The following is a 27,989-nucleotide window of genomic DNA, read 5'->3' on the forward strand; positions in this document are numbered from 1 at the left end:
CCTCAAATGCCCATTTCATGGCCAACAACTCCCGATTGCCCACATCATAATTTCGCTCGGCAGGCGAAAACTTCCTAGAGAAAAAGGCACAAGGTTTCATAACAGAGCAACCAGGGCCTCTCTGCGACAAAACGGCCCCTGCCCCAATCTCCGAAGCATCCACCTCAACCTGAAAGGGAAGTGAGACGTCAGGCTGGCACAAAACAGGCGCCGAAGTAAACCGGCGTTTCAACTCCTGGAAAGCCTCCACGGCAGCAGGAGCCCAGTTAGCTACATCGGAGCCCTTCTTGGTCATATCCGTCAAAGGTTTCACAATGCTAGAAAAATTAGCGATAAAACGACGGTAGAAGTTAGCGAAGCCCAAGAACTTCTGAAGACTCTTAACTGACAAGGGCTGAGTCCAATCAAGAATAGCTCGGACCTTGACTGGGTCCATCTCCACAGCAGAAGGGGAAAAAATGAACCCCAAAAAGGGAACCTTCTGTACACCAAAGAGACACTTTGAGCCCTTGACAAACAAAGAATTTTCACGCAAAATTTTAAAGACCAACCTGACCTGCTCCACATGCGAATCCCAATCATCAGAAAAAACCAAAATATCATCCAGATAAACAATCAAAAATTTATCCAGATACTTCCGGAAAATGTCATGCATAAAGGACTGAAAAACTGAAGGCGCATTGGAGAGCCCAAAAGGCATCACCAAGTACTCAAAATGACCTTCGGGCGTATTGAATGCGGTTTTCCATTCATCACCTTGCTTAATGCGCACAAGGTTGTACGCACCACGAAGGTCTATCTTGGTGAACCACTTGGCACCCTTAATCCGGGCAAACAAGTCAGACAACAGCGGTAAAGGATACTGAAATTTGACAGTGATCTTATTTAAAAGCCGATAATCAATACAAGGTCTCAAAGATCCGTCCTTTTTTGCCACAAAAAAGAATCCCGCACCAAGAGGGGAAGAAGACGGACGAATATGTCCTTTCTCCAGAGACTCCTTGATATATGAACGCATAGCGGTATGTTCAGGTACCGACAGATTAAACAGTCTTCCCTTAGGAAATTTACTGCCTGGGATCAAATCTATAGCACAGTCACAGTCCCTATGAGGAGGCAGTGCACTGGACTCAGACTCACTGAAGACATCCTGATAATCAGACAAATACTCCGGAACTTCCGAAGGCGTAGAAGAAGCAATAGACACAGGCAGGGAATCCCCATGAATACCACGACAGCCCCAACTTGAGACTGACATAGCCTTCCAGTCCAGGACTGGATTATGGGTCTGTAACCATGGCAGCCCTAAAACAACCAAATCATGCATTTTATGTAAAACCAGGAAACGTATCACCTCGCGGTGTTCAGGAGTCATGCACATGGTAACCTGTGTCCAATACTGCGGTTTATTTGCTGCCAATGGTGTAGCATCAATACCCCTAAGAGGAATAGGATTTTCTAATGGTTCAAGAGTAAAACCACAGCGCTTAGCAAATGAGAGATCCATGAGACTCAGGGCAGCACCTGAATCTACAAACGCCATGACAGGATAAGATGACAGTGAGCAAATCAAAGTTACAGACAGAATAAATTTAGGTTGCAAATTACCAACGGTGACAGGACTAACAACCTTAGCTATACGTTTAGAGCATGCTGAGATAACATGTGTAGAATCACCACAGTAGTAGCACAAGCCATTCCGGCGTCTATGAATTTTCCGCTCATTTCTAGTCAGGATTCTATCACATTGCATTAAATCAGGTGTCTGTTCAGACAACACCATGAGGGAATTTGCGGTTTTTCTATCACATTGCACCGAATTAGGTGTCTGTTCAGACAACACCATGAGGGAATTTGCGGTTTTGCGCTCCTGCAACCGCCGGTCAATTTGAATAGCCAGTGCCATAGTATCATTCAGACCTGTGGGAATGGGAAAACCCACCATAACATTCTTAATGGCTTCAGAAAGGCCATTTCTAAAATTAGCGGCCAGTGCACACTCGTTCCAATGTGTCAGCACGGACCATTTCCGAAATTTTTGGCAATACACTTCAGCCTCGTCCTGCCCCTGAGACATAGCCAGCAAGGCCTTTTCTGCCTGAATCTCAAGATTGGGTTCCTCATAAAGTAAACCGAGCGCCAGAAAAAACGCATCAAGATCAGCCAATGCCGGATCTCCTGGCGCCAGCGAAAAAGCCCAATCCTGAGGGTCGCCCCGTAAGAACGAAATAACAATTTTTACTTGCTGAGCAGAATCTCCAGATGAACAGGGTCTCGGGGACAAAAACAATTTACAATTATTCACGAAATTCCTAAACTTAAACCTGTCTCCGGAAAACAGTTCAGGAATCGGTATTTTAGGTTCTGACCTAGGATTTCTGATAACATAGTCTTGTATGCCCTGCACACGAGTAGCCAGCTGGTCCACACTTGTAATCAAGGTCTGGACATTCATGTCTGCAGCAAGCATAGCCACTCTGAGGTAAAGGGGAAGAAGAAAAAAAAAAAAACTCAGAATCTTCTTTCTTATAATCCCTCTTCTGCAATGCATTAAACATTTAATACTGGCCTGGCAAACTGTTATGACCCCAATGGCGAGGGTCTCAGAGGAACGTGGAAGTCTGCAGAATACAAAAATCCAGCTCATAGGGCAGTGGTAACTGGGTTGACCATATATCTACTCCTAACGCCAACACTAGAAGTAGCCGGGGATTATTCCTACGTTGATTCTAGATGACACGCGCCAGCCGGAGAATCTAGCTACCCCTAGTAGAGGAAAACAAAGACCTTTCTTGCCTCCAGAGAAGGGGACCCCAAAGCTGGATAGAAGCCCCCCACAAATAATGACGGTGAGGTAAGAGGAAATGACAAACACAGAAATGAACCAGGTTTAGCACAGAGAGGCCCGCTTACTGATAGCAGAATAAAGAAAGGTAACTTATATGGTCAACAAAAACCCTATCAAAATCCACACTGGAAATTCAAGAACCCCCGAACCGTCTAACGGTCCGGGGGGAGAACACCAGCCCCCTAGAGCTTCCAGCAAAGGTCAGGATATAGATTTGGAACAAGCTGGACAAAAATACAAAACCAAAACAAATAGCAAAAAGCAAAAGGCAGACTTAGCTGATATAACTGGAACCAGGATCAGTAGACAAGAGCACAGCAGACTAGCTCTGATAACTACGTTGCCAGGCATAGAACTGAAGGTCCAGGGAGCTTATATAGCAACACCCCTAACTAACGACCCAGGTGCGGATAAAAGGAATGACAGAAAAACCAGAGTCAAAAAACTAGTAACCACTAGAGGGAGCAAAAAGCAAATTCACAACATCCATACTGTATAACGGCCACGCATGATGCTCCATACTGTATAACAGCCACACATGATGCTCCATACTGTATAACGGCCACACATGATGCTCCATACTGTATAACGGCCACACATGATGCTCCATACTGTATAACGGCCACGCATGATGCTCCATACTGTATAACGGCCACGCATGATGCTCAATACTGTATAACGGCCACGCATGATGCTCAATACTGTACAATGGCCACACATGATGCTCAATACTGTATAATGGCCACACAGTTCTCCATGATACTGTATAATGACCCCCCCCTCCTGTATGCATGGCTCATATTCCCCCCTGTATGCATGGCTCACACTCCCCCCCTGTATGCATGGCTCATACCCCCCCCGTATGCATGACTCATATTCACCCCCCCCGTATGCATGGCTCATATACACCCCCCCCCTGTATGCATGGCTCATATACACCCCCCCCCTGTATGCATGGCTCATATACACCCCCCCCTGTATGCATGGCTCATATACACCCCCCCTGTATGCATGGCTCATATACACCCCCCCCTGTATGCATGGCTCATATACACCCCCCCTGTATGTATGGCTCATATACACCCCCCCTGTATGTATGGCTCATATACACCCCCCCCCCTGTATGCATGGCTCATATTCACCCCCCCCCCCTGTATGCATGGCTCATATTCACCCCCCCCTGTATGCATGGCTCATATTCACCGCCCCCCCTTGTATGCATGGCTCATATTCACCCCCCCCCCTGTATGCATGGCTCATATTCACCCCCCCTGTATGCATGGCTCATATTCACCCCCCCTGTATGCATGGCTCATCTCCCCCCTCCCTCCCTGTATGCATGGTGGCTCTGACTTATCTCCCATCCCCCCCTGTATGCATGCATGCATGGTGGCATTGGTGGCTCTGGCTCGTCATCTCCCATCCCCCATGCGTGGCTCATCGGCAGCCTGCCCCGCCGCTCCCCATCTATCTTGTGGCTGCCGCCTGCTGGGCTCCCAGATCCTCCTCCTTCATCCTCCCCGGCTCCCCCCGTCCCTGCCTGTCATCATACTCACCTGGCTGTGTCACCTCACACCGCGCACGGCGCGCAGAAGAACGGGATCCTCCACCTCTGTGCTGTGTCCCGGCGCAGCACCCTCGTCGTCCTGTATGAGCGGTCAGGTGGTACCGCTGATTTAAGGTCATGACCTTAATCAGCGGTACCATGTGACCGCTCACACAGCGAGGGTGCAGTCACTGAGAGCAGACCAGGCGTCGCTGGAGCAGGTGAGGTGAGTATGCATCAATCATAGTGTGTATGGGCAAGGAGGCAGCGGCGGGGGGGCGGCGGTGGCGGCGAGGGGGGGGGGCGGCGAGGGGGGAGGGGCTTAAGCCTTTAGGTGACCCCAGCCGGACCGGACTTTGCATTAAAAAAAAATAATAATAATAAAAAAAGCACACACACCTGCTCAGGTGCCGCCCCCCCCCGCATGGCCCCGCCCTAGGCACGTGCCCTCAAGTGCCTAGTGGCAAATACGGCCCTGCTCCTAGTACTACACAATCAGGAAATCAAACAGAATCATAGGAATCAGGATATCAAACAGAAGTGATAGCTCTGCCCACAAGGAAAACATGGTGGTGTGTTTACCCTCAGTAGCAAACCAAAGAGCAAAGTCTATAATGATAAAGTGTATGCTGGTGCACACCCTGCTTTCTGTAACATTGGTCACACTTCTTTTCTCAGCCATGGCATCTATGGATCTGAGCAACGAGCTGGACTGCTGCATCTGTCTGGACATTTATACCGATCCTGTAACCCTAAAATGTGGACACAACTTCTGCCGGGTCTGTATTGATAAGGTCCTGAATATTCAGGAAGGGTCTAGACTTTATTCCTGCCCTGAATGTAGAGAGGAGTTTAAGAAGCGTCCTGCACTGAAGAGGAACATAGCTCTAAATAACGTAGCAGAACGTTTCCTGTCTACTCAGCCACATCAGGAGGAGAACACCGGGATCTGCTGCACTTACTGTGTGGACTTTCCTGCACCTGCTGTTAAAACCTGTCTGCTGTGTGAGGCTTCTCTGTGTGAGAAACACCTGAGGGTTCACAGCAAAGGACCAGAGCACGTCCTCACTGATCCCATCACTTCTCTGGAAAACAAGAAATGTTCTGTCCATAAGAAGATCCTGGAATATTACTGCACTGAGGACGCTGTTTGTATCTGTGCTTCCTGCAGTTTGGTTGGAGAACATTGGGGACATCGGGTGGAGATGATGAATGAAGCCTCAGAGAAGAAGAAGAAGAAACTGAGAAATGTTCTGCAGAAACTAGTCAAAAAGCGAGGAAAGACTGAAAGAAGAGTCCAGAGACTGGAGGAACGCAGGAGAAAAGGTCAAGAAAAATCATCTGGAGAAGCCGAGAGAGTCACTGCCCTGTTTATAGATATCAGGAGATGGGTGGTCGACCTAGAGAAGAGGATCCTGAGTGAGATCTCCAGGTGGGAAGAGCAGGTGTCATTGTCCCTGTCTGATGTGATCCAGAAGCTGGAAATAAAGAAGGACGAGCTGTCCAGGAAGATGAGACACATTGAGGAGCTGTGTAACATGACGGATCCACTGACTGTCTTACAAGATCCAGACACTGGTGACTTGTGTGATCCTGAGGAGGAGGAAGGTGATGAGACCACAGGAGGACATGGTGGAGGTGATGAGGACTCAGGTGGACATGATGGAGGTGATGAGGACACAGGAGAAAATGATGGAGGTGATGAGGACACAGGAAGACATGATGGAGGTGATGAGGACACAGGAAGACATGATGGAGGTGATGAGGACACAGGGGGACATGATGGAGGTGATGAGGTCACAGGAGAACATGATGGAGGTGATGAGGACACAGGGGGACATAAGGCTCATGGTGTAGATGTGGATGTGATTGCTGGGATATTAGATGCAGGTTTCTCTGATATAATGACATATCTACAAACAGTCTACCCTGCAAAACCAAAAGAAACTAGGCCACAACCCCCTAAGGTTCAATCTCTGCTCCATCACATGGAAGATTTGTCATTCTCAGATATAAAACATGGAGGAGATGATGTTATAGTCAGGACTTTGGGCACTGGAGGGAAGATAAAGGCTGCAGGTAAGGTAGAGGTCTATGGGGAGGGTCCTGAAGACATATTACTGGATGTAAACATGGCTGGTAATAATCTCCTTATATCCGGTGACATGAAAACTGCGACTTGGACAGAAGTAACACAGAATCGTCCAGATTCAGCAGAGAGATTCCTGTATAATCAGGTGATGAGCGGGAGGAGATTTACCTCAGGACGACATTACTGGGATGTGGAGATCAGTAGATCATGGGAGTGGCGAGTGGGGATGTGTTATCCCAGTATGGACAGGAGATGTCAGTCAAACATTGGAGATAATAACAAGTCCTGGTGTTTATATGGAGGACTGGGCTATAGTAATAAGTATTCAGTCAGACATAGCAATAAAGTGCTCAAGATACCTGACCAGACTTTCAGTGATAGACTCAGGCTATGTCTGAATTATGGGTCTGGGCTGCTGTTTAATAATCCGTACTCATCGAGACATGACAGTAAAGTGATCCCGTTACCTCACCAGATCTCCAGTGATCGGTTCAGGATATATCTGGATTATGAGGCCGGGCAGTTGTCCTTTTATGAGCTGTGTGACCCCATCAGACACTTACACACCTTCACTGCCGCCTTCTCCGAGCCCCTTCATGCTGTAATATATGTATGTGATGGTTCTATACAGATTTCAGGGTGGGGATCATGGAGGAACCAAAACCATAGCGGAAATCTACCCAGAAACTGGTGACAGCACAGGGAACAGATATAGAAGACCTTGATTCCAGCAAAGCGACACCTACTGTGCTGCTTGCTGTAATTTTGACACAATCAACAGGAGATTATCGCTAGAGGACTAGTAAACCTGCTTTCCGGTTGACCTTCATATACATGAGCTCTGTATAACCCCGCCCCTACCACTGATTGGCAGCTTTCTGCCTATGCATAGAGTACAATGAAAGCTGCCAATCAGTGGTGTGCGCAGGGATATTCATAATCAGTGGTTTGGTGTGGACGGATTATACACAATGTGGTGTGGGTGAAGTTACACATTTATACATAATTAATGGTTTGGACTAAATCAAATTTTGGGGGAAAATATGGCGGCGTTGGCAAACTCTAATTTCAAAAGACCAACTCATCTCTAGTTATAATGTTTTCTTCCAGACACAGCACCACCGCTGTCCATGGTCTGTATCTAATGTCTTTTATCATCATTTTTAAATAAATGGTTTTCTAATTCTGAACTAACATTTCACAATTTACAAAATAAATTATTGACTCTGCCCCGTCCTGCATTTTTGTTCCCCGTGTTTCCCAACCTTTGTTCACAATTTGTATACAATAATGTGACATCACACGACCTGGCCATCAAGGTTACGTGACATCATGGAATTACTTTTTTTTGTAAAGAGGAAGGCTCTTGAAATTGCAGGGTCAGTAATGTAGTGATACTATCAGAATAAGAGAAAACTCCAATCCCGGAATTTAGAACCCTTAGATCAGTGTTTCGCAAACTCCAGTCCTCAGGGGCCCCAACATATCATGTTCTTGGGATTTCTTTAGCAATGCACAGGCGGCAGAAGTATCATCCAGGCATTACTAATTCTCTTCCCTGTGCAATACTATGGAAATTCTGAAAATCTGACTTTTTGGGGGCCTTGAGGGCTGGAGTTTGGGAAACACTGCCCTAGATGCTGCGATTAATAACAACCCCTATGACAATGAGTCTTTTGAGGATCAAGAAGTTTTTGTACAACTGTACGATGTAAAAAGAGAATTCTTTATTAAATAGAATGATAGAAAACACATCTAAAATTTATAAAAAGGTGCCTGAAACCAAAAGGGTGCCGGCTCAAAGATCCTAATCATATCCCAATGTGTCAGAGAACATACATATAAGCCCTATCAATATAGCGAAAATATATTGTTATTCAATATTGCACTTAATCAATATAGTATACAGAGTCAAATCACTTATTGATCAGTAGTATATGCAAAAATGTATTTCATCAATATACAAAATCACACAATTTATGGGTCATAAGATAAGAATTGAATATCCACTTATCAGCAGAAGCCGTAGTAAAAGATTAATAAATAATCCACGGTAATAATAAATTATTTATGGTATAAATTATCCCTAAATTAATCATTCCACAATACCTACTGCTGACATATCATACCACAATATAATAGCTCAGTGGTAAGTATACTGGCCGAAGTTGAGAAAGGATCTGAGCCACGTCCCTTCACCCCTGGGGGGAACATTGGGATATGATTAGGATCTTTGAGCTGTACCCTTTTGGTTTGTGGAACCTTTTTAATAATTTTTTTGTATTATTATAAATAATTAATAAAGAATTCAGTTTTTACATCACATAGTTGTACAAACAGTTCTTTATCCTCAGAAGACTCATTGTCAGAGGGGTCATTATGGTTCTGATTATTGCGAAGTGATACCGTCTCTATACATGAGAGATGGTTTTTGTGTTTTAATATGTTTATCGATTAATAACAATACGCGGCATCTAAACGGTAAGACAGAGGGAGAGGGTCCATGTCCAGTCCATTATTCCTCAAACTTACAGTAATACGCTTCGATACAGAAGTGATCAAGTGATTGCGTGTTCAGGTCACCTGGTGGGAATCATGTCCACGTGGTTTAGTCTGGTACTGTAGCTCAGCTCCTTTCTCATGAATACCAAACACCAAGGAAGGGTGGCGCTACAGTAGATTTATTTTGTGATAAAAGCTACAGGGACAGAAGAAAGACCTGAGGAGCATCGCCTGCTGGCAGGGGAACATCAGATGATTGGTTGATCCCCCCCAAAAATGATGAGTATCGACAAGATTTATGGCAAAATACAATAACATTTTGGTCTACGAGCTTGATGCTCCATTCCTAAATTACCAAAATGGATGTTGGAAACGCATGAGGAACACGATGGAAAGTCTGAACCACATCTCCTGCTTCTCCGTTTTGTGGGAAGGACCGGTGGTATTGATGACGATGCTGAGTACAAGACTGATTCAAACGTTTCACTTTTTTGGCCATCTTGGTCATGGAGAAACAGATCACTGATCTCATCAGGGATGGTCCAGGTTTTGTCCATCTATTTCACCACCTCTCTAGTATTTTGCATACAAGTGTTGTCAGATCCGTTCCGATGACTGATGGAGAGTCCTTCGTTACTGTTTATCTTCATGTCTTTGATTTGTGTCGGCCATTAAAGGTTTTATATCAAATTCAAATTGAAAGGAACTTTATTGTTAGGACCAAATACACATTGGCATCTCCGAAACATGGAGGAAATAAGGAACGGAGGGCTGGGGATTCTGGGAATGAGTGACAGGAGACATCCAGGATCAAGGCCATAGACCTCCATTCTCACATATTGTACAGGAATGTCTCATCGTCCCATTGCAGAATGAAGATTTTCTTTTCATGATGCATGGAGAAAAGAAAAGACTGGAGAATCACCTTCGCGTTCCTCACTGCTGACTATTTGGTGCAGTGATGCAGGAAATGGGTCTTATTGTCGATGGCCTCCAAGTCGCCGTGTTGGCACAGGCGGTTCCATCTCGGCCTGATTTAATGACCTGCCTGTAGGCAATAATCTACATTATTATTAGCAATAAAGCAAATCTCTTCTAGACACAGGCAACATAGGAACACAGCACGAATACTGCCACCTAGTGGGTGCAAAGCAGATTCACAGAAAAGTTACTGAAACTTTCAAGGTCTTTATTCCTGACAGATGATTCATACACCACAGCATCCATTGTACCAGGCTAAAAAAAGCAGAAAACTGAACGAATAGAATAAAGCAAGTGTGAAAAGGTGTGAGCTGCTTTGACTGCTTCAAATATACACAAAACCATACAGCAGCCTATGTAAGCGCTAAAATGTCTGCAAACATTGAATATGTTGCATTTGGACATCCTTACAATAAAATATACTTAAAAATATGAAGGTACTTAGCGCATAAATTGGACAATTCATGAGCCCATCAACCACGGCAAGGTGACCATTTTTTTTATAGGAACCTAGCCTAATATTTATCACACATTCCTCTCCCAGGCTAAAAGCCTACAAATTTAATAGAGGATACTATGTACTAAGGAACGGTGCTATATATAACAGAGGACGCTATATAATATAGGACAGCATTATAATTAAAACAGGATGCTATATAATACGGGATGCATCGCTCAGTGCTCATAGTTTATTAGCCTATTTAAACAGACAGACTGCAGTAAACGACTACCGATTGGTAACGGTTTATCGATTGGTGGTCATCTAGTGTTGCTGTGTTAACGTACCCCTATACAGAATAAATATTTACATCCAGTATCTTACCGCTGTCTTCTCGTCTGATTACAGCTTCATCTTATCAAACCTTCATATCGATATGCTAATGCAAGGACTCAGACACTGCGCTGATTAATATATATATATATATATATATATATATATATATATACACACAGTATATATATGTTTCCTGAAATTCCCCACCCTGCGCCGCTGAATAGACATGCGCCAGACATTTATATATAATTAACTATTTTGCAACCCACTATTACAAATATAAATTGATCATCCACCACTGTGCCCCTTGTTAACTATAATTAGCCACTTTTCACCCACCCAATAAATATATAAATTAAATTAGCCACTGTACTCTTTCTCCCAATTCATTATCTATCAGTCAGTCTCCTGCGTACTCAACGTCACCCCAAAACTGTTCTCCTCCCGGTCCCCTGATTCATTATGTCTTGTCCTCTCTCCCACCCCCAATTCATTATGATATAATGTCCGCTCTCCCACCCTCCACCCTCAATTCATTATAATTACATCTCTATACGATCTTTTACGGCTCCATTTTTTCTTGTAGCCGGCATCTATATGCTGGCACAACACTAGCGTGATGATGTTATGGCGCACAGAAGGATTCAAGAGTACCCCTGGAGCTGCACTACCATTCCCCTGCCTGGGGATAAGCACTGCCAATCATGGAGTACAAAATATTATACTGAGGGCAATCTGGCCATGTGCCCCTGGAGCCATGGGCATTGGGCGGTAGCTCAAATTGCCCTTATTATAATCCGCCCATGAGTGTAAATGTAAAAGCAACACAGTGATCACCAGTGACATTATACAAATTCTCCACTGTTTCAGCTACCAGAGGTAGCTGAGACCCTGGAGAACATGATCAGGGCTGGTATTCACTGAATAACGGCGATCACGTACATAAAAAAGTGTGCCAGCTGTTAGAAACATATCTCTCTCTTCTGACATGATATACATATCAGAGGAGAGAGAAATTAGATCCCCCAAGCCCCTCCCCCGAATACCCGACTCCATCATCCCCCTCTCCTGCTCCATCTCAGGCCCTCACCAACTCTTCCTGGGAATAAGATGATGGACGCTCCCGACAACGGGGATTTTTCTTATTGGTTAATTTTGATCACTGTGATAGACTCTATCACAGTGATCAAAAGCCAATAATTAGTATTTCACCACCACTACCCCCTCTCCCATGTCATCTCTTAGTCAGATTACACAGCACTAAAGTGGCATAGTTTTCACCAGAGTAGAATAGTATAATGCTGCTCTGAGACTCCTGCCACTACAGGCAACACACAACACGGTGACCCGAAAAAAAAGTCTCCATTTACCAAAAATTTGACTTGTCGTGACTCAGGAGGATGCAAAAGGAATATGATGAATATTAAGTGTTTTAAATAAAACCAAAAAGAGATATTATAAAAGTAACAGCGCTGGACACACCTTCTGATTGTTGTGCCACCAAGGCACTTGTTATTAGCATCAGCAGCCACAGAAGCCACAGAAGCCATGACAAAGGTGTCACAGATGTCAATAACGCAAGATTATTGCAGGACCCTGAAAACTACTACATCGCCTAGTCTTCCCAGTCTGTGAAAGGGGTGCAAAAGTAATTGGAGATCCATGACTTGTTCATCTTGATGAAAGTTAGGCGGTCTACACTTTCAGCAGATAGCTGGATGTGCTTATCCGTCAGGACACCACTAGCAGTGCTGAAGACACGGTTTGAGAAAACGCTGGCTGCCGACCATGAAAAAAACTCCAAGGCGTGACAGGAAACCATTGCCCTAAATCTGCCTGGATAGCTGTCCATAATTCTTGATCTGTATAACTGATCTCCAAGGCATATTGATGTAATCACTGCCTGATTGTGGTGAGCCCTGGCTGTGAAATACAGACATGGGGGGATTCTCTGCACTGATAGCATGTGTCTCATTAAGGGAGAGGTTGAGGGTGCAGGTGGAGGCCCTAGAGGAGGTGGAGGAGGCAGAAGCAGTGGAGGAAGTGTTAGATACAAAAGTTTATCCAGCAAGTCTTGGAGATTTCAAGACTTGTGGAGCAGCGCCTGTCCCCACAGCCACCAGAGTCAGCGAGATGTAACGTCCCTGGCCATGCTTGCTCGTCCAAGTGTCAGTGGTGAAACACACCCTGTCAGACATATTTTTTTCAAGGAACGTGTGATGTCAGCGAAATGCTGGTATAGCACAGGCACAGCTTTCTTAGGGAAGTAGTGGCAAATTGGCAACCTTGTACTGAGGGACTGCGACAGCCATCAGCTTTTGGAAACAGTCTGTGTGTACCAGGCGAAAAGGCAGTATGTCTGTGGCCAACAGATTGGAGATGGTTGAGTTTAAGCTCTTAGCTTTGGTATGTATAGAAGGAAAAAAAATATTTTACTTGACCTAAACTGTGGGACTGAGGACTGGCTGCTATGCTGAGAGAGGGTGGGGTAGGGTGTACATGATAAACTACTGGACTGCTAGTGAGGTGCAGGTGGAAATGTTATGGTGGATTGAGAAAGATGTGGTGGGCTCAGTGTCTGAGATCAGACAAAAACAACAGGCATGTCCACTTCCGTAACAGTTGATGGGCTCTCACTCACCCTAACTGTAGTGGGTAAACAAGTGAAGGTTCTGCAGCCTGAGACCTATGTGAGAACACTTGCCCCGGTGATGGAGGAGAAAGAAGTAGCAGTTGCAGCTGATAGGGCAGTCGGTGGTTGGTGAGGCCCACTAGGCCGCATTTTAGTGCAGTGAGATTCCCACACTAACACATGTTGATCATGCATGTGCCGGTTCATGCATGTAGTACTCAAATTTTTGGAATTTTTGCCTCTGCTGAGTAATTTTAGAAAAAAGTAGGTAGATAATTTGAGTTGGGTCATCCTTTGCGATCTCCAAAAAGGCCCAGGCTATGCAACCCCTGCTGCTCCTGCAAACTGCAGACTCGCGACCACTGCTGTCCACAGCCAGAGTTGTGGCTGAGGATGCAGTGTTTGTTGTGGTAGCATCACTCCATGTCTTTGTGTAACCTCATCTTCCTCCTCCTCTGCTGAGCTACTCAGCTGCGTGCTTCTGGGTTCACACCAAGTGGGATATGCAACCTCATCGTCATCCTCTCTTTTCTCTCACTCCTTGCCCTGAGATTCACCCTCCTCTTCTTTCTGCCCTAACAGAACAGAACAGTCTGTGTGCAACACAGGTATCTGTGTCTCATCAGGATCCCCTCGACCACCGGGGTTAACGTCTAGTGATGAGGGTCTGGATTCTGCTATGAGGCTACTTCGTCCGGCCCCGGATCCAACTGAAAATAATTTTGGACATTGGTGCAGATGCTTTCCTCTTCTTGAGTCTATGAATCTTATGAGCAGACCTCTGATGCCGATGGAATAGAATATCTTATCTACTCTGCAGACTTGCCCATCTGTGGTTCCCCACAGTTAGTTGGGCGGTTGGAGAGTTGTGATGTGGGGGAAACAAGAGTAATTGGGGTGCCACCTGTAAGGGCTGTACTGTGTGATATGTTAAGGTGGAGGAGAAGGAGCCACTTGATTCAACATTTGCTATCCACTGAAGCACATGCTCTTTATGGCCCTCATCTACAAGGAGTACCACTGTTATACTGTGGCTGCCAAAGCAAGGGAGTAGCCCATCCAGTAACAAGTTGTCAGTTGTCTTTGGATAGGACGAACCGGTGTTTATTCAGTAGAGCTTTCAGTAACATTATCACGTACCCAACATACACCTTGAACAACAAGCCTATTCCGCCTTCCACCACGACCTCGCTTTTTCCCACTCATGTTGGATGTACCCTTCCCATCATTTAACCAGCCGTTCACAACCCTAGGCCCAGACCTTTCAGTCACCTGTCACTAAATTAACAATCACTATTTAATGCAAAAGAATACACCAGCGCTACCTCCCCAGAGTCACTGAGCCGCAGGAACCGAGACAGAAAGGGGCCTTTGCTGTCAGATAATGAATGCAAACAACATAAAAACAACTGGGTCCGCGCTACAGTGCTATTGAAACAAATGCAAATGTACACTAAGTGTGTACCGAAATGACTCCACGATACTTCGCTCAAACGATGCACAGTGTAACAGTCAAAATATTACAGAAGGATAAATGCTGCGCTGCCCAGCATAACTAAGGACCACCGTATACCGATCACCACTGATCAGAACTTGGACATGGACCAGGGATATTAGTATGCCTAGAAAGCCAGTGCCAGTAAATAAATTGCGCACTCACCGTGGTGTTGTAGTAGCCCGGTGTATAACGATGGATGTTTGTTGTGAATTCTGTTTTTGGCTCCCTCTGGTGGCTACTGGTACTAGCTTACTTTGGTCTTTTGCTCTCAGCGCACCTGTTTTCATCAGGCACTGGGAGTTTCCTACTTAGGCTGGCTTCCCAGTCATTCTGGCGCCGGCAATCAATGTTATCAGACCGTCTCTGATTTTGTTACCTGCTCCAAGTCTGCAATTCAGCTAAGTTGATCTTTTTGCATCTTGAGATTTGTTTTGTCCAGCTTGCATTTATATTTCCTGTGCGGCTGGAAGCTCTGGTGATCTGAAATTACCACTCCGGTATCATGAGTTGATAAACGGAGTTAAGGTAATTTCAGGATGGCTTTTCAGGGTTTTGAGGTAACCGCGAAGTCCTCTTTTGTATCTTTCGCTATTTAGCTTAGAGGGCCTCGCTTTGCTGAATCTATATTCATACTGCGTTTGTGTTTTCCTCTTACCTAACCGTTATTACATGTGGGGGGGCTACTATAACTTTTGGGGATTCCCTTGAGGCAAGCCAGGTCTGTGTATTCCTCTACTAGGGGTAGTTAGATCTCCGGCTGGCGCGAGGGGTCTAGAATCAACGTAGGTACCCCCCCTGGCTACTTTAAGTTGTGTGTTAGGTTCAGGGTCGCGGTTACCTAAGATACCATCTTCCCAGAGCTTGTCCGTTTTGTCCCTGTTTCCCTGCCATTGGGAAATCATGACAGTATTGCCGGCCATAATATATTAAACGTATTGGCTGAAGAAAGAGAGAAAAAAGAAGTTTCTGACATCATTTTTTTTTTTTTTTTTTTGCTCTGAGACTCTGTCAGCCAAAATTGCAATCTGCTGTGTTTTTTTTTTTTCTCTCCTCTTAACTCCTGAATGGCTTAGATCTCAAGTGCTGAGAGATGGATGTCCAGGGTTTAGCTTCAAACCTAAATGCTCTAGCTTCTAAAGTTCAAAATATCCAAGACTATGTTATACATGCTCCTATATCTGAACCCAAGATCCCTATACCCGAGTTCTTTTCTGGAGATAGATCTCGTTTTTTGAATTTTAAGCACAATTGTAAATTGTATCTATCTCTGAGATCTCGCTCCGCTGGAGACCCCACTCAGCAGGTTAAAATTGTTATTTCCTTGTTGCGGAGTGACCCCCAGAATTGGGCATTTGCATTGGCACCAGGGGATCCTGCGTTGCTCAGTGTGGATGCGTTTTTTCTGGCACTGGGGTTGCTCTATGAGGAACCTAATTTGGAAGTTCAGGCTGAAAAGGCCTTGATAGCCCTCTCTCAAGGGCATGATGAAGCTGAAATATATTGTCAAAAATTTCGAAAATGGTCAGTGCTTACTCAGTGGAATGAGTGCGCCCTGGCGGCGAATTTCAGAGAAGGTCTCTCTGACGCCGTTAAAGATGTCATGGTGGGGTTTCCTACGCCCACAGGTCTGAATGAGTCCATGACTATGGCGATTCAAATTGATCGGCGTTTGCGGGAGCGCAAACCTGTGCACCATTTGGCGGTGTCTTCTGAGCAGGCACCAGAAATTATGCAATGTGATAGAATTCTGTCCAGAAGTGAACGGCAGAATTATAGGCGTAAAAATGGGTTGTGCTTTTACTGCGGTGATTCTGCTCATTATATCAGCATGCTCTAAACGCACAAAAAAGGCTGATAACTCTTTTGCAATTGGCACCTTACAATCTAAGTTTATTTTGTCTGTAACTCTGATTTGTTCATTGTCATCTATTACTGTGGATGCCTATGTGGATTCTGGCGCTTCCTTGAGTCTTATGGATTGGTCCTTTGCCAGACAATGTGGGTTTAGCCTAGAGCCATTGGAAGTTCCTATCCCTCTGAAGGGTATTGATTCCACACCTTTGGCTAGGAATAAACCACAATTCTGGACACAAGTGACTATGTGCATGACTCCTGATCATCAGGAGGTCATTCGTTTCCTTGTGCTGCATAACTTGCATGATGTCTTAGTACTTGGACTGCCATGGTTGCAAACTCATAACCCAGTCCTGGACTGGAAGACAACGTCTGTACTAAGCTGGGGATGTCGGGGGGTTCATGGGGAAGCACCTTTGGTTTCTATTGCTTCATCTACTCCCTCTGAAATTCCAGCATTTTTGTCTGATTTTTCTGATGTTTTTGAGGAGCCGAAAATTGGTTCTCTTCCCCCCCACAGGGAGTGTGATTGTGCTATAGACTTGATTCCAGGCAGCAAGTTTCCCAAGGGTCGTTTGTTCAATCTGTCTGTGCCTGAGCATGCTGCTATGCGGGAATATATTAAGGAGTCCTTGGAAAAGGGACTTATACGTCCATCCTCATCCCCTTTAGGAGCAGGTTTTTTTTTTGTGGGTAAAAAGGATGGCTCCCTGAGGCCCTGTATTGATTATCGCCTGTTGAATAAGATTACAGTCAAATACCAGTATCCTTTGCCACTATTGACTGATTTATTTGCTCGTATTAAAGGGGCAAAGTGGTTCTCTAAGGTCGATCTTCGGGGTGCGTATAATTTGGTGCGGATTAAGCAGGGAGATGAGTGGAAAACCGCATTTAATACGCCCGAGGGCCATTTTGAGTATTTGGTAATGCCTTTTGGTCTTTCTAATGCTCCTTCAGTCTTTCAGTCCTTTATGCACGATATTTTCCGTGAATACCTGGATAAATTTATGATCGTGTATTTGGATGATATTTTGATTTTTTCGGATGACTGGGAGTCGCATGTTCAACAGGTTAAGAAGGTTTTTCAGGTTTTGCGGTCCAATTCTTTGTTTGTAAAGGGTTCAAAGTGTATCTTTGGGGTTCAGAAAATCTCCTTTTTGGGGTATATTTTTTCCCCTTCTTCTGTTGAGATGGATCCTGCTAAGGTTCGAGCTATTTGTGATTGGACGCAGCCTACTTCCCTGAAGAGTCTTCAGAAGTTCTTGGGCTTTGCTAATTTCTATCGTCGGTTTATAACTGGGTTCTCAAGTATTGCTAAACCTTTGACTGATTTGACTAAGAAGGGTGCTGATGTTGCCAATTGGTCCTCTGCGGCTGTGGAGGCCTTTCGGGAGCTTAAGCGCCGCTTTGCTTCTGCCCCTGTGTTGCGCCAGCCTGATGTTTCGCTTCCTTTTCAGGTGGAGGTTGATGCTTCCGAGATTGGAGCGGGAGCAGTTTTGTCGCAGAGAAGTCCCGATTGCTCAGTGATGAGACCATGTGCATTTTTCTCTCGAAAGTTTTCGCCCGCAGAGCGAAATTATGATGTCGGTAATCGGGAGCTCTTGGCCATGAAGTGGGCATTTGAGGAGTGGCGTCATTGGCTGGAGGGTGCTAGACATCAGGTGGTGGTCTTGACTGATCACAAGAATCTGATTTACCTGGAGTCTGCCAGGCGTCTGAATCCTAGACAGGCGCGCTGGTCGTTGTTTTTCTCCCGGTTTAATTTTGTGGTTTCATACTTGCCGGGTTCGAAAAATGTGAAGGCTGATGCGCTTTCTAGGAGTTTTGAGCCTGACTCCTCTGGTGATTCTGAGCCTACTGGGATCCTTAAGGATGGAGTGATTTTGTCTGCTGTCTCTCCAGACTTGCGACGTGCGTTGCAGGAGTTTCAGAATGATAGGCCTGATCGTTGTCCGTCTGGGAGATTGTTTGTTCCAGATGAGTGGACCAGTAGAGTCATCTCAGAGGTTCATTCTTCTGTGTTGGCAGGCCATCCTGGAATTTTTGGTACCAGAGATTTGGTGGCCAGGTCCTTCTGGTGGCCTTCCCTGTCTCGGGATGTGCGTGCCTTTGTACAGTCTTGTGATATTTGTGCTCGGGCCAAGCCTTGCTGTTCTCGGGCGAGTGGATTGTTGTTGTCCTTGCCTATTCCAAAGAGGCCGTGGACGCACATCTCCATGGACTTTATCTCGGATCTCCCGGTTTCTCAGAAGATGTCCGTCATTTGGGTGGTATGTGACCGTTTTTCTAAGATGGTTCATTTGGTACCCTTGCCCAAATTGCCTTCTTCATCGGAGTTGGTTCCTTTGTTTTTTCAGAATGTGGTTCGCTTACATGGTATTCCGGAGAACATCGTTTCTGACAGAGGATCTCAATTTGTGTCTAGGTTCTGGCGAGCATTTTGTGCCAGGATGGGCATTGATTTGTCGTTTTCGTCTGCCTTCCATCCTCAAACTAATGGCCAGACGGAGCGAACTAATCAGACCTTGGAGACTTATTTGAGGTGTTTTGTGTCTGCTGATCAGGATGATTGGGTCGCCTTTTTGCCGTTGGCCGAGTTTGCCCTCAATAATCGGGCCAGTTCTGCCACTCTGGTTTCTCCTTTCTTTTGCAATTCAGGGTTTCACCCCCATTTTTCATCTGGTCAGGTGGAATCTTCGGATTGTCCTGGAGTGGACACTGTGGTGGATAGATTGCACCAGATTTGGGGTCATGTGGTGGACAATTTGAAGTTGTCTCAGGAGAAGACTCAGCAGTTTGCTAATCGTCATCGTCGTGAGGGTCATCGTCTCCGTGTTGGGGACTTGGTGTGGTTGTCTTCTCGCTTTGTCCCTATGAAGGTCTCTTCTCCTAAGTTTAAGCCTCAGTTTATAGGTCCTTATAAGATTTTGGAGATTCTTAATCCGGTATCTTTTCGTTTGGACCTACCAGCGTCTTTCACTATTCATAATGTCTTCCATCGGTCATTGTTGCGGAGGTACGAGGTGCCGGTTGTTCCTTCTGTTGATCCTCCTGCTCCTGTGCTGGTGGAGGGTGAATTGGAGTATGTTGTGGAAAAGATTTTGGACTCTCGTATTTCCAGACGGAGACTTCAATATTTGGTTAAATGGAAGGGATACGGTCAGGAGGATAATTCTTGGGTGACTGCCTCTGATGTTCATGCCTCTGATTTGGTCCGTGCCTTTCATAGGGCGCATCCAGGTCGCCCTGGTGGTTCTCATGAGGGTTCGGTGCCCCCTCCTTAAGGGGGGGGGTACTGTTGTGAATTCTGTTTTTGGCTCCCTCTGGTGGCTACTGGTACTGGCTTACTTTGGTCTTTTGCTCTCAGCGCACCTGTTTTCATCAGGCACTGGGAGTTTCCTACTTAGGCTGGCTTCCCAGTCATTCTGGCGCCGGCAATCAATGTTATCAGACCGTCTCTGATTTTGTTACCTGCTCCAAGTCTGCAATTCAGCTAAGTTGATCTTTTTGCATCTTGAGATTTGTTTTGTCCAGCTTGCATTTATATTTCCTGTGCGGCTGGAAGCTCTGGTGATCTGAAATTACCACTCCGGTATCATGAGTTGATAAACAGAGTTAAGGTAATTTCAGGATGGCTTTTCAGGGTTTTGAGGTAACCGCGAAGTCCTCTTTTGTATCTTTCGCTATTTAGCTTAGAGGGCCTCGCTTTGCTGAATCTATATTCATACTGCGTTTGTGTTTTCCTCTTACCTAACCGTTATTACATGTGGGGGGGCTACTATAACTTTTGGGGATTCCCTTGAGGCAAGCCAGATCTGTGTATTCCTCTACTAGGGGTAGTTAGATCTCCGGCTGGCACGAGGGGTCTAGAATCAACGTAGGTACCCCCCCTGGCTACTTTAAGTTGTGTGTTAGGTTCAGGGTCGCGGTTACCTAAGATACCATCTTCCCAGAGCTTGTCCGTTTTGTCCCTGTTTCCCTGCCATTGGGAAATCATGACAGATGTTGGTCCGGTTTAGAAGGTGGTATCCGTCGGGCGGGTGTGCGGGCAGACAGGCAGGCGAGCAGGGAAGAACAACCGCAGAGCAGCGTACCCCCGTACTTTCCTCAAGCTCAGTGACGTCACACGCTGAGCCCTGTGCCAGCTAGCTCCTCCCTCTGTTGTTTCCCGCTCGTATCCAGGGACGCTACCGGCTGGAGCTGTCCCTGGCTCTACGCAGCTTCTGCACTGCACGCTGCTCTGCGGTTGTTCTTCCCTGCTCGCCTGCCTATCTGCCCGCACACCCGCCCGACGGATACCACCTTCTAAACCGGAACAACATCCATCGTTATACACCGGGCTACTACAACACCACGGTGAGTGCGCAATTTATTTACTGGCACTGGCTTTCTAGGCATACTAATTTCCCTGGTCCATGTCTAGGTTCTGATCAGTGGTGATCGGTATACGGTGGTCCTTAGTTATGCTGGGCAGCGCAGCATTTATCCTTCTGTAATATTTTGACTGTTACACTGTGCATCGTTTGAGCGAAGTATCGTGGAGTCATTTCGGTACACACTTAGTGTACATTTGCATTTGTTTCAATAGCACTGTAGCGCGGACCCAGTTGTTTTTACGTTGTTAACAATCACTATTTATTTGCTGAGATAGTGTGTTTGGACCACAGAATTAGCACAAAAAATGTATATGCTGAAATGTGGATTGGTGGCTGAACCACACATTTAGCCTAAGAATTTATATTCTTCCGTAGAAAAAATGCGGCAGCACTCACCGATCCTGGAGTGATCAAAGTCCTTTATTCAAGCATGTGAAGAAACATCTTTGCGGCTCGGGGGTGTGCAGTGACAGCAATGGACCCGTAGAAGCTCTAGATACAGCGCGAAACGGCCGTCGTCGTCCCCCACACACTCCTGCTGTCACTGCATACCCCCGAGCCGCTAAGATGTTTCTTCACATGCTTGAATAAAGGACTTTGGTCACTCCACGATCGGTGAGTGCTGCTGCATTTTTTCTACGAAAGGATTGTTACACATTGTTTGTTGCATGTGAGCACCCGAAGTCAGCAGTCAGGATTTCAGCTGTTCAAGCACGTATCTTGCTCTATTCCCTTAATACCCAAGCTGTGCTGCTCTATACTTACATTTGCTTACCTTTGGTTTTCTAAGAATTTATATGCTGAAGTGGCGAATGGTTGCTGTTCCACAGAATCGGCAGCAGTATGGATTTATATAATGAAGTGGCGACTTGTCGCTGTTCCACAGAATCGGCAGCACTATGGATTTATATAATGAAGTGGTGACTTGTCGCTGTTCCACAGAATCGGCAGCACTATGGATTTATATAATGAAGTGGCGACTTGTCGCTGTTCCACAGAATCGGCAGCACTATGGATTTATATACTGAAGTGGCAACTTGTTGCTGCACTACAGAATTAGCATTCCAGATTTATATGCTGGAAGGTTGATCTGACACAGGATCCTATCTATCTGAGCTAGCTGAGAATAAACCGCTTAGCTAACTATCTGACTACTTGGAGCAGCAGCCTTACTAAACTATTACACTCCCAAAATGTCGCTGAAGCCATGTTTATATGGAGAGACATTTGACTTCGGCAGCCAATGCCACAACCCTTTGTATCTGGATGTTGTGGATGGTTTCTGAAACCTGGCTGCCGAAATCTCCACACATTAAGCTAATTAAAAAAAAGAATAACAGCCTGCTGCTCCTCTGACCTCTGCCCGGCCCCTTCCCTCATCAAACACGTCCCCCCGCTCATCATACAGCACCACTATCCTAGCCAAAGTCATAACAAAGGCATTAGTGGAAACTCGATCATTTATCAAACTTTGGCCAAATTTTGCCGATTTTGAGGAAACTGATCGTGAATCCGAACACGGATTCGAATGTGAAAGGTTCGTGCCGAATTTGAGATTGGCGAACGTTTTCCGAACAAGTTTGTTTATCTCTAGTTGTGACTGACATAATACTCCATATTTCTCCCACTGTGTGCTCTATTTTCATAACTTTAGTGCAATCTCACAACAGACACAATGGAGCCTTACACCATTGTATAACATTAGTTCTGCTCTATTTGGCTCTATTTGATGAAAAATAAAGTTTGCATAATTATTTATTGCATACAGTATATAAACATATATTCGTGCAGTATGTGTAAGTTTAATCAATATGTCATTTTTTTTCCTGTGAATCACCTAAAATGGTCATCACTGTTTTACACATTTCTGAAGATTGCATCGATCAGAAAAGGATCACATGACCTCAGTCGCAAGAGGACACGTTTCTCCATAATTTCTTGCAACTATCATATCACATTATATCGCAGAGACTATCAGGAGAGTCCACCACAGCTTGAATAAAGCAGAACACAGGATGCAGATGCCATTTTGTGGTAAATCTGGACAGTGAGAGGACGTCACAGCTCAAAGCTTAACCATAGAGATAGGGAGAGAAAGCCATAAAACATTGAAGAAACTGTACAGGTGGCTCATTTTAAAACACAAAGAGAAAGGAAAGTGACATATACAATGTAGTGCGCCACAATGAGTATGTTATTCTCACTCAATCTATTATATGTGCCCACACAGATATATTGCTCTTAGTAAAGCCTATTAGTATTCTAATATACAGTAGAATGGTACACTTTCGTGGCCCCCATAGTGCCCTCAACACACAGTGTGATGTCCCCACAGTACATTCCCCCAAATACAGTATGATGCCCAGAGTATATTCTCCCCCACACAGTATGATGTCCCCACAGTTCTTTCCAACACACGAAGTATGGTGTCTCACAGTACATTGCCCCACACACAGAATCATGTCCTCACACTACATTCCCCAAAACGCAGTATGATATCCTTACAATTCAGTCTCCAAAACACAAAATATCATGTCCACACAGTATATTCTCTCACACACAGAATTATGTCCTCATAGTACATTCCCCCACAAATAGACACATAGTATGACACCCAGAGTACATTCCCCCCCACACAGTATTATGTCACCACATTACATTTCCCCACACACAGTATAATTCCACAGTACTTTCCTCTAACAAATGACGGTGTCCCCACAGTTCATTCACCCACATACAGAACGATGCCTCCATATAGTATTCTCTCCCTCGCACAGTATGATACCCCCACAGTACATTATTCCCCACACACAACATGATGCCCCACAGTTCCCTCACAAAATAATGCACGTAGACAGTATGATGTTCCCACAGCCCCGTACACAATATGGAGTCCCCTTAAGTCCCTCCCACACATGCCCCCATTTAAGCACATCACTGCTCCTGTGTTACTTGCACTCTGCTGCCAGTCTAGATATTTCCTGAAAATGTACCAAGATCTTCAGGTCATGTGACATTTCGGGATCAGGTGATAAATGTCCTTGCAGGACCTTCAGGCTTTGCCTAGTCAGAATTGAAAAGAAGGACCTGTCGGTTCTCTGCAAGACCATTGTACTGGGGCTTAACTGGTACTTAACACAGGAGGATATTGTTACCTTCTGCACTTACACTTTCAGTTGAATCATTGAATTTTGATGGAGTACCTTATACTCAATAACGCCTGAATGCTCTAGCCATGGTCGTAGATTTAGTTGTGATGAATCCTGTTATCTCGGAATAGGGAAGTCTTTTTCACGTTGCCAGCCAACAAATCTTTTTCAGCGTGTAGGGTCTACAAGTCAAAAATGTCTCTCAATCAGTACATAAAGAGGCATTGAAATTACTTTTCTACTAAAAAAAAAAAGAAAATAAAATGTCAAAAGATTTCCTTCTTTCTACTAGAAGCTCTCAGCTGGGCATTGTGCTGTCATATGTGCTAAAACAATAACACACACTTTCACTTTCCTTGCAAATCTGGAAGCCATAGCGTGTGCTGATCTGAGACACGAGCTGCTCTGCTCCATCTGTATGAACATTTACACAGATCCTGTAACCCTAAAATGTGGACACAACTGCTGCCGGGTCTGTACTGATGGAGTGCTGGCTACAGAGGGCGGGTATGGAGAATATTCCTGTCCTGAGTGCAAAGCAACATTTCAGAAGTGGCCTCCATTACAGAGGAACATAACCCTGTGTAATGTCGTGGAGAAAGTCCTGTCTACTCAGCCACATTAGGAGATCATCGGGATCTGCTGCACTTACTGTGTGGACTCTCCCGTACCTGCTGTTAAATCCTGTCTGCTGTGTGAGGCTTCTCTGTGTGGGAAACACCTAAAAGTTCACATCAAAACAGCAGCAGATCACATCCTAACAGACCCCAGCACTTCTCTAGAGACTAGAAAATGTTCCATCCATAAGAAGAATATTCCTGGAATATTACTGTACTGAGGATGCTGCTTTTATCTGTGTGTCCTGTAGTTTAATTGGAGAACATCGGGGACACTGGGTGGAGATGCTGGATGAGGTCTCCGAGAAAAAGAAGACGAAACTGAGAAATGTTCTCCAGAAACTGATCAAAGAGGAAAAGAAGACTGAGGAAAGAGTCCAGAGTCTGAGGGAAAGTTGGAAAAAAGCTCAAGAAAAAACATCTGGAGAAGCCAAGATGGTCACTGGCCTGTTTGTAGAAATCAGGAGACAACTTGATGACCTGGAGAAGAAGGTCCTGAGTGAGAACTCCACGCGGGAAGAGAAGATGTCGCGGTCACTGTCTGATGTGATCCAGGAACTGGAAATAAAGAAGGACGAGCTGTCCAGGAAGATGAGGCACATTGAGGAGCTGTGTAACATGACTGATCCACTGACTGTCTTACAGGATCCAGACATCGGTGACTTGTGTGATCCTGAGGAGGAGGAGGGAGATGTGGACATAGGGGGACATGATGGAGGGGATGAGGACACACGGGGATGTGATGGAGGTGATGAGAGTACAGATGGACATGACGGAGATAATCAAGGTGCGGAGCTGATCTCACACATATCACACACATTATCTGCTATGATAAGAGATATAAATGTGATCTTCTCTGTGCAGGATCCCGCAGACATATTACTGGATGTAAACACAGCTGGTAATAATCTCTTTATATCAGACGACCTGAAAACAGCGACCTGGACAGAAATAACACAGAATCGTCCAGAAACAGCAGAGAGATTCCAGTATTATCAGGTGATGGGCGGGAGGAGATTTACCTCAGGACGACATTACTGGGATGTGGAGATCAGGGGGTCAGGAGATTGGATGGTGGGGATGTGTTACCCCAGTATAGACAGGAGGGGGTGGCAGTTACTCATTGGAAATAATAATAAGTCCTGGGGTTTATATAAAGGGCTGGTGAATAATTTTCAGTATTCAGTGATACATGACAGTAAAGTGATCCCATTACCTCACCAGATCTCCAGTGATCGGTTCAGGATATGTCTGGATTATGAGGCCGGGCGGTTGTCCTTTTATGAGCTGTGTGACCCCATCAGACACTTACACACCTTCACTGCCACCTTCTACGAGCCCCTAGATGCTGCGTTATATGTATATAATGGTTCTATAATGATATCAGAGAGCAGCTGTGAGGCACCATCGTCATAGAAGAAATCTACACAAGATCCGTTAGGTCTAGTATCGTACATGCTTTTTTTAGAGCTCTATAACTATAATGTTTTCTCATTCGGAAATTCAACTAATTTTTTTGTGATGCATGGGGCTTATGTTTATGTCATTTATGTAATGCTGTTTTACTACTGATAACAGGAGAATATGTAATGAAAAATAGGAAATACATGCATATTTCTAATTTTTATTCCTACGACCACAAAGGATCGCTATAAACATTGCTTGATTCTTTTTAGGATCGGAAATGTCTTCATTCTCACATGTTGACGTTAATAAGGTTTCAAGTGATATCATGACAGTAAGGATCTCTATCACTCCTCCACATATATTTTCGAAGCAATTACAAGCTCTCGAGTGTTGAGGTTTGTGCAAAGATTTGTGTTCTGCCCATCTTAATGTGCAGAAAGTTAATTATCCTGTTATTCAAGTTGTGGCCACTGGAGGTCATCAGTTGCCTACTTTTCATGTTGTTTACCAACTTTTTCCTCAAAAGAGCAATGTCTTCTGGGTAGGTTCCGCCCTCATTCTTCTTGTGGAAGACAAGAATCAGTAGCCATTTCTCCTCAGGTCTGAAGAAGAAGCACACATGCTCCTGTCTCACTTACATTCCTACCCCTGTCCTAACGGATCTCGGTACGTTTATAAAGGGTTAAATGCATCTTATGTTCGTGTTAGTATTTGAGCCTTATGTAGCTCCTATAGTCTGATATAGTTAGGCAGATTGTGCTCTGCAGCTTGCAGTTAGGTAATGTTTACTCTGCATGTAGATAGATGCATCTTTGTATAGAATAGGGCAGTGTTGTTAGAATTACTGTGTAATGCACTCTGTACAATTCTTGCTGTAATGTCCCAGTTATTTATGTGATTGCACCTTGTATGTGCATATACTGATATGCTGTTATTCTTTACAGTTTTTCACCAGTCATCCACTATGATTATTCACTGAACATTCACTTTGTACATCAACATCATTCACTATTCGATCATCTACTATGAATACTATCCACCATTGTTGTTCAACGTTATAGTTTATGTTATCATCACCCTAATAAATAAGACTTGAGCTTCAATACAGTCTGTTTAATTGGATGTGGATGAAGGTTTAGCCGTATGTTGGAATCCACACAGCATCCTACGTTGAGGAAGGCAGAACAATTTGCTTTTTTCCTGATCTCACTACAGGCTAAGCACCACTGACACCAATCTACTCCGGGGGTCAGTCTCTGTAGTTACCTGTAAGAAACAAGTAATCCCTTAGACCCCCGCTTAGCGATTTAGTCAGTGTCGATCAGCTTTCATTACTGCCCTGACATCGTCCAGAGGAAATGGACCATTAGAGTTAGTGACAGTGGCTAACGTCCCTGCAAGAGAAGTGAACACTAGAGTCAGTCCCTCCACACACACTATGATGCCTCCACACACAGTATAATGTCACCATATTACATTCCCTCACATACACTAAGGTGTCCGTACAGAACATTTCTCCACACAGAGTATAATGTCCCCCACAATTAATTTCTTCCACACACAGTATGAGATCTCACTACATTTCCCTAAACACAGTATAATAAACCCAACAGTTTGTTCCACCCACACTCAGTATGATCCCCCACAGTACATTTCCCCTCACACAGTATAATGACACCACAACTCATTCCCACATAATAGTATGAAGCCTC

General features: G+C 44.9%; 2 protein-coding genes across 2 annotated transcripts in view; both read left to right on the forward strand.

Moving 5' to 3' along the window:
- Positions 1-5,069: 5,069 nt before the first annotated feature.
- LOC143775163 (uncharacterized) overlaps positions 5,070-27,989 on the forward strand; it is a 34,769-nt gene continuing 11,849 nt past the window's right edge. The window contains exon 1 of the mRNA XM_077263005.1: positions 5,070-7,176. Coding sequence (XP_077119120.1) covers positions 5,075-7,176 — 2,102 coding nt within the window. The 5' untranslated portion in view covers positions 5,070-5,074. The remainder of the gene's footprint in view (positions 7,177-27,989) is intronic.
- Positions 24,516-27,055, forward strand: LOC143776981 (uncharacterized). Its single transcript, XM_077266864.1, has 2 exons — positions 24,516-25,657; positions 25,735-27,055. Exons 1-2 carry the CDS (start codon positions 25,156-25,158, stop codon positions 25,773-25,775), a joined length of 543 nt encoding a protein of 180 aa, XP_077122979.1. The 5' UTR covers positions 24,516-25,155; the 3' UTR covers positions 25,776-27,055.

The sequence above is a fragment of the Ranitomeya variabilis genome, chromosome 5 (genome assembly GCF_051348905.1).
Source record: "Ranitomeya variabilis isolate aRanVar5 chromosome 5, aRanVar5.hap1, whole genome shotgun sequence".
Taxonomy (NCBI): Eukaryota; Metazoa; Chordata; class Amphibia; order Anura; family Dendrobatidae; genus Ranitomeya; species Ranitomeya variabilis.

Excerpts from the sequence above, each read along its gene's own strand:
- LOC143776981 (XM_077266864.1), top strand. The coding sequence starts at position 25,156 with ATGCTGGATGAGGTCTCCGAGAAAAAGAAGACGAAACTGAGAAATGTT. Across the intron at positions 25,658-25,734 it reads ACATGACGGAGATAATCAAG|GATCCCGCAGACATATTACT; the intron begins GTGCGGAGCTGA and ends TTCTCTGTGCAG.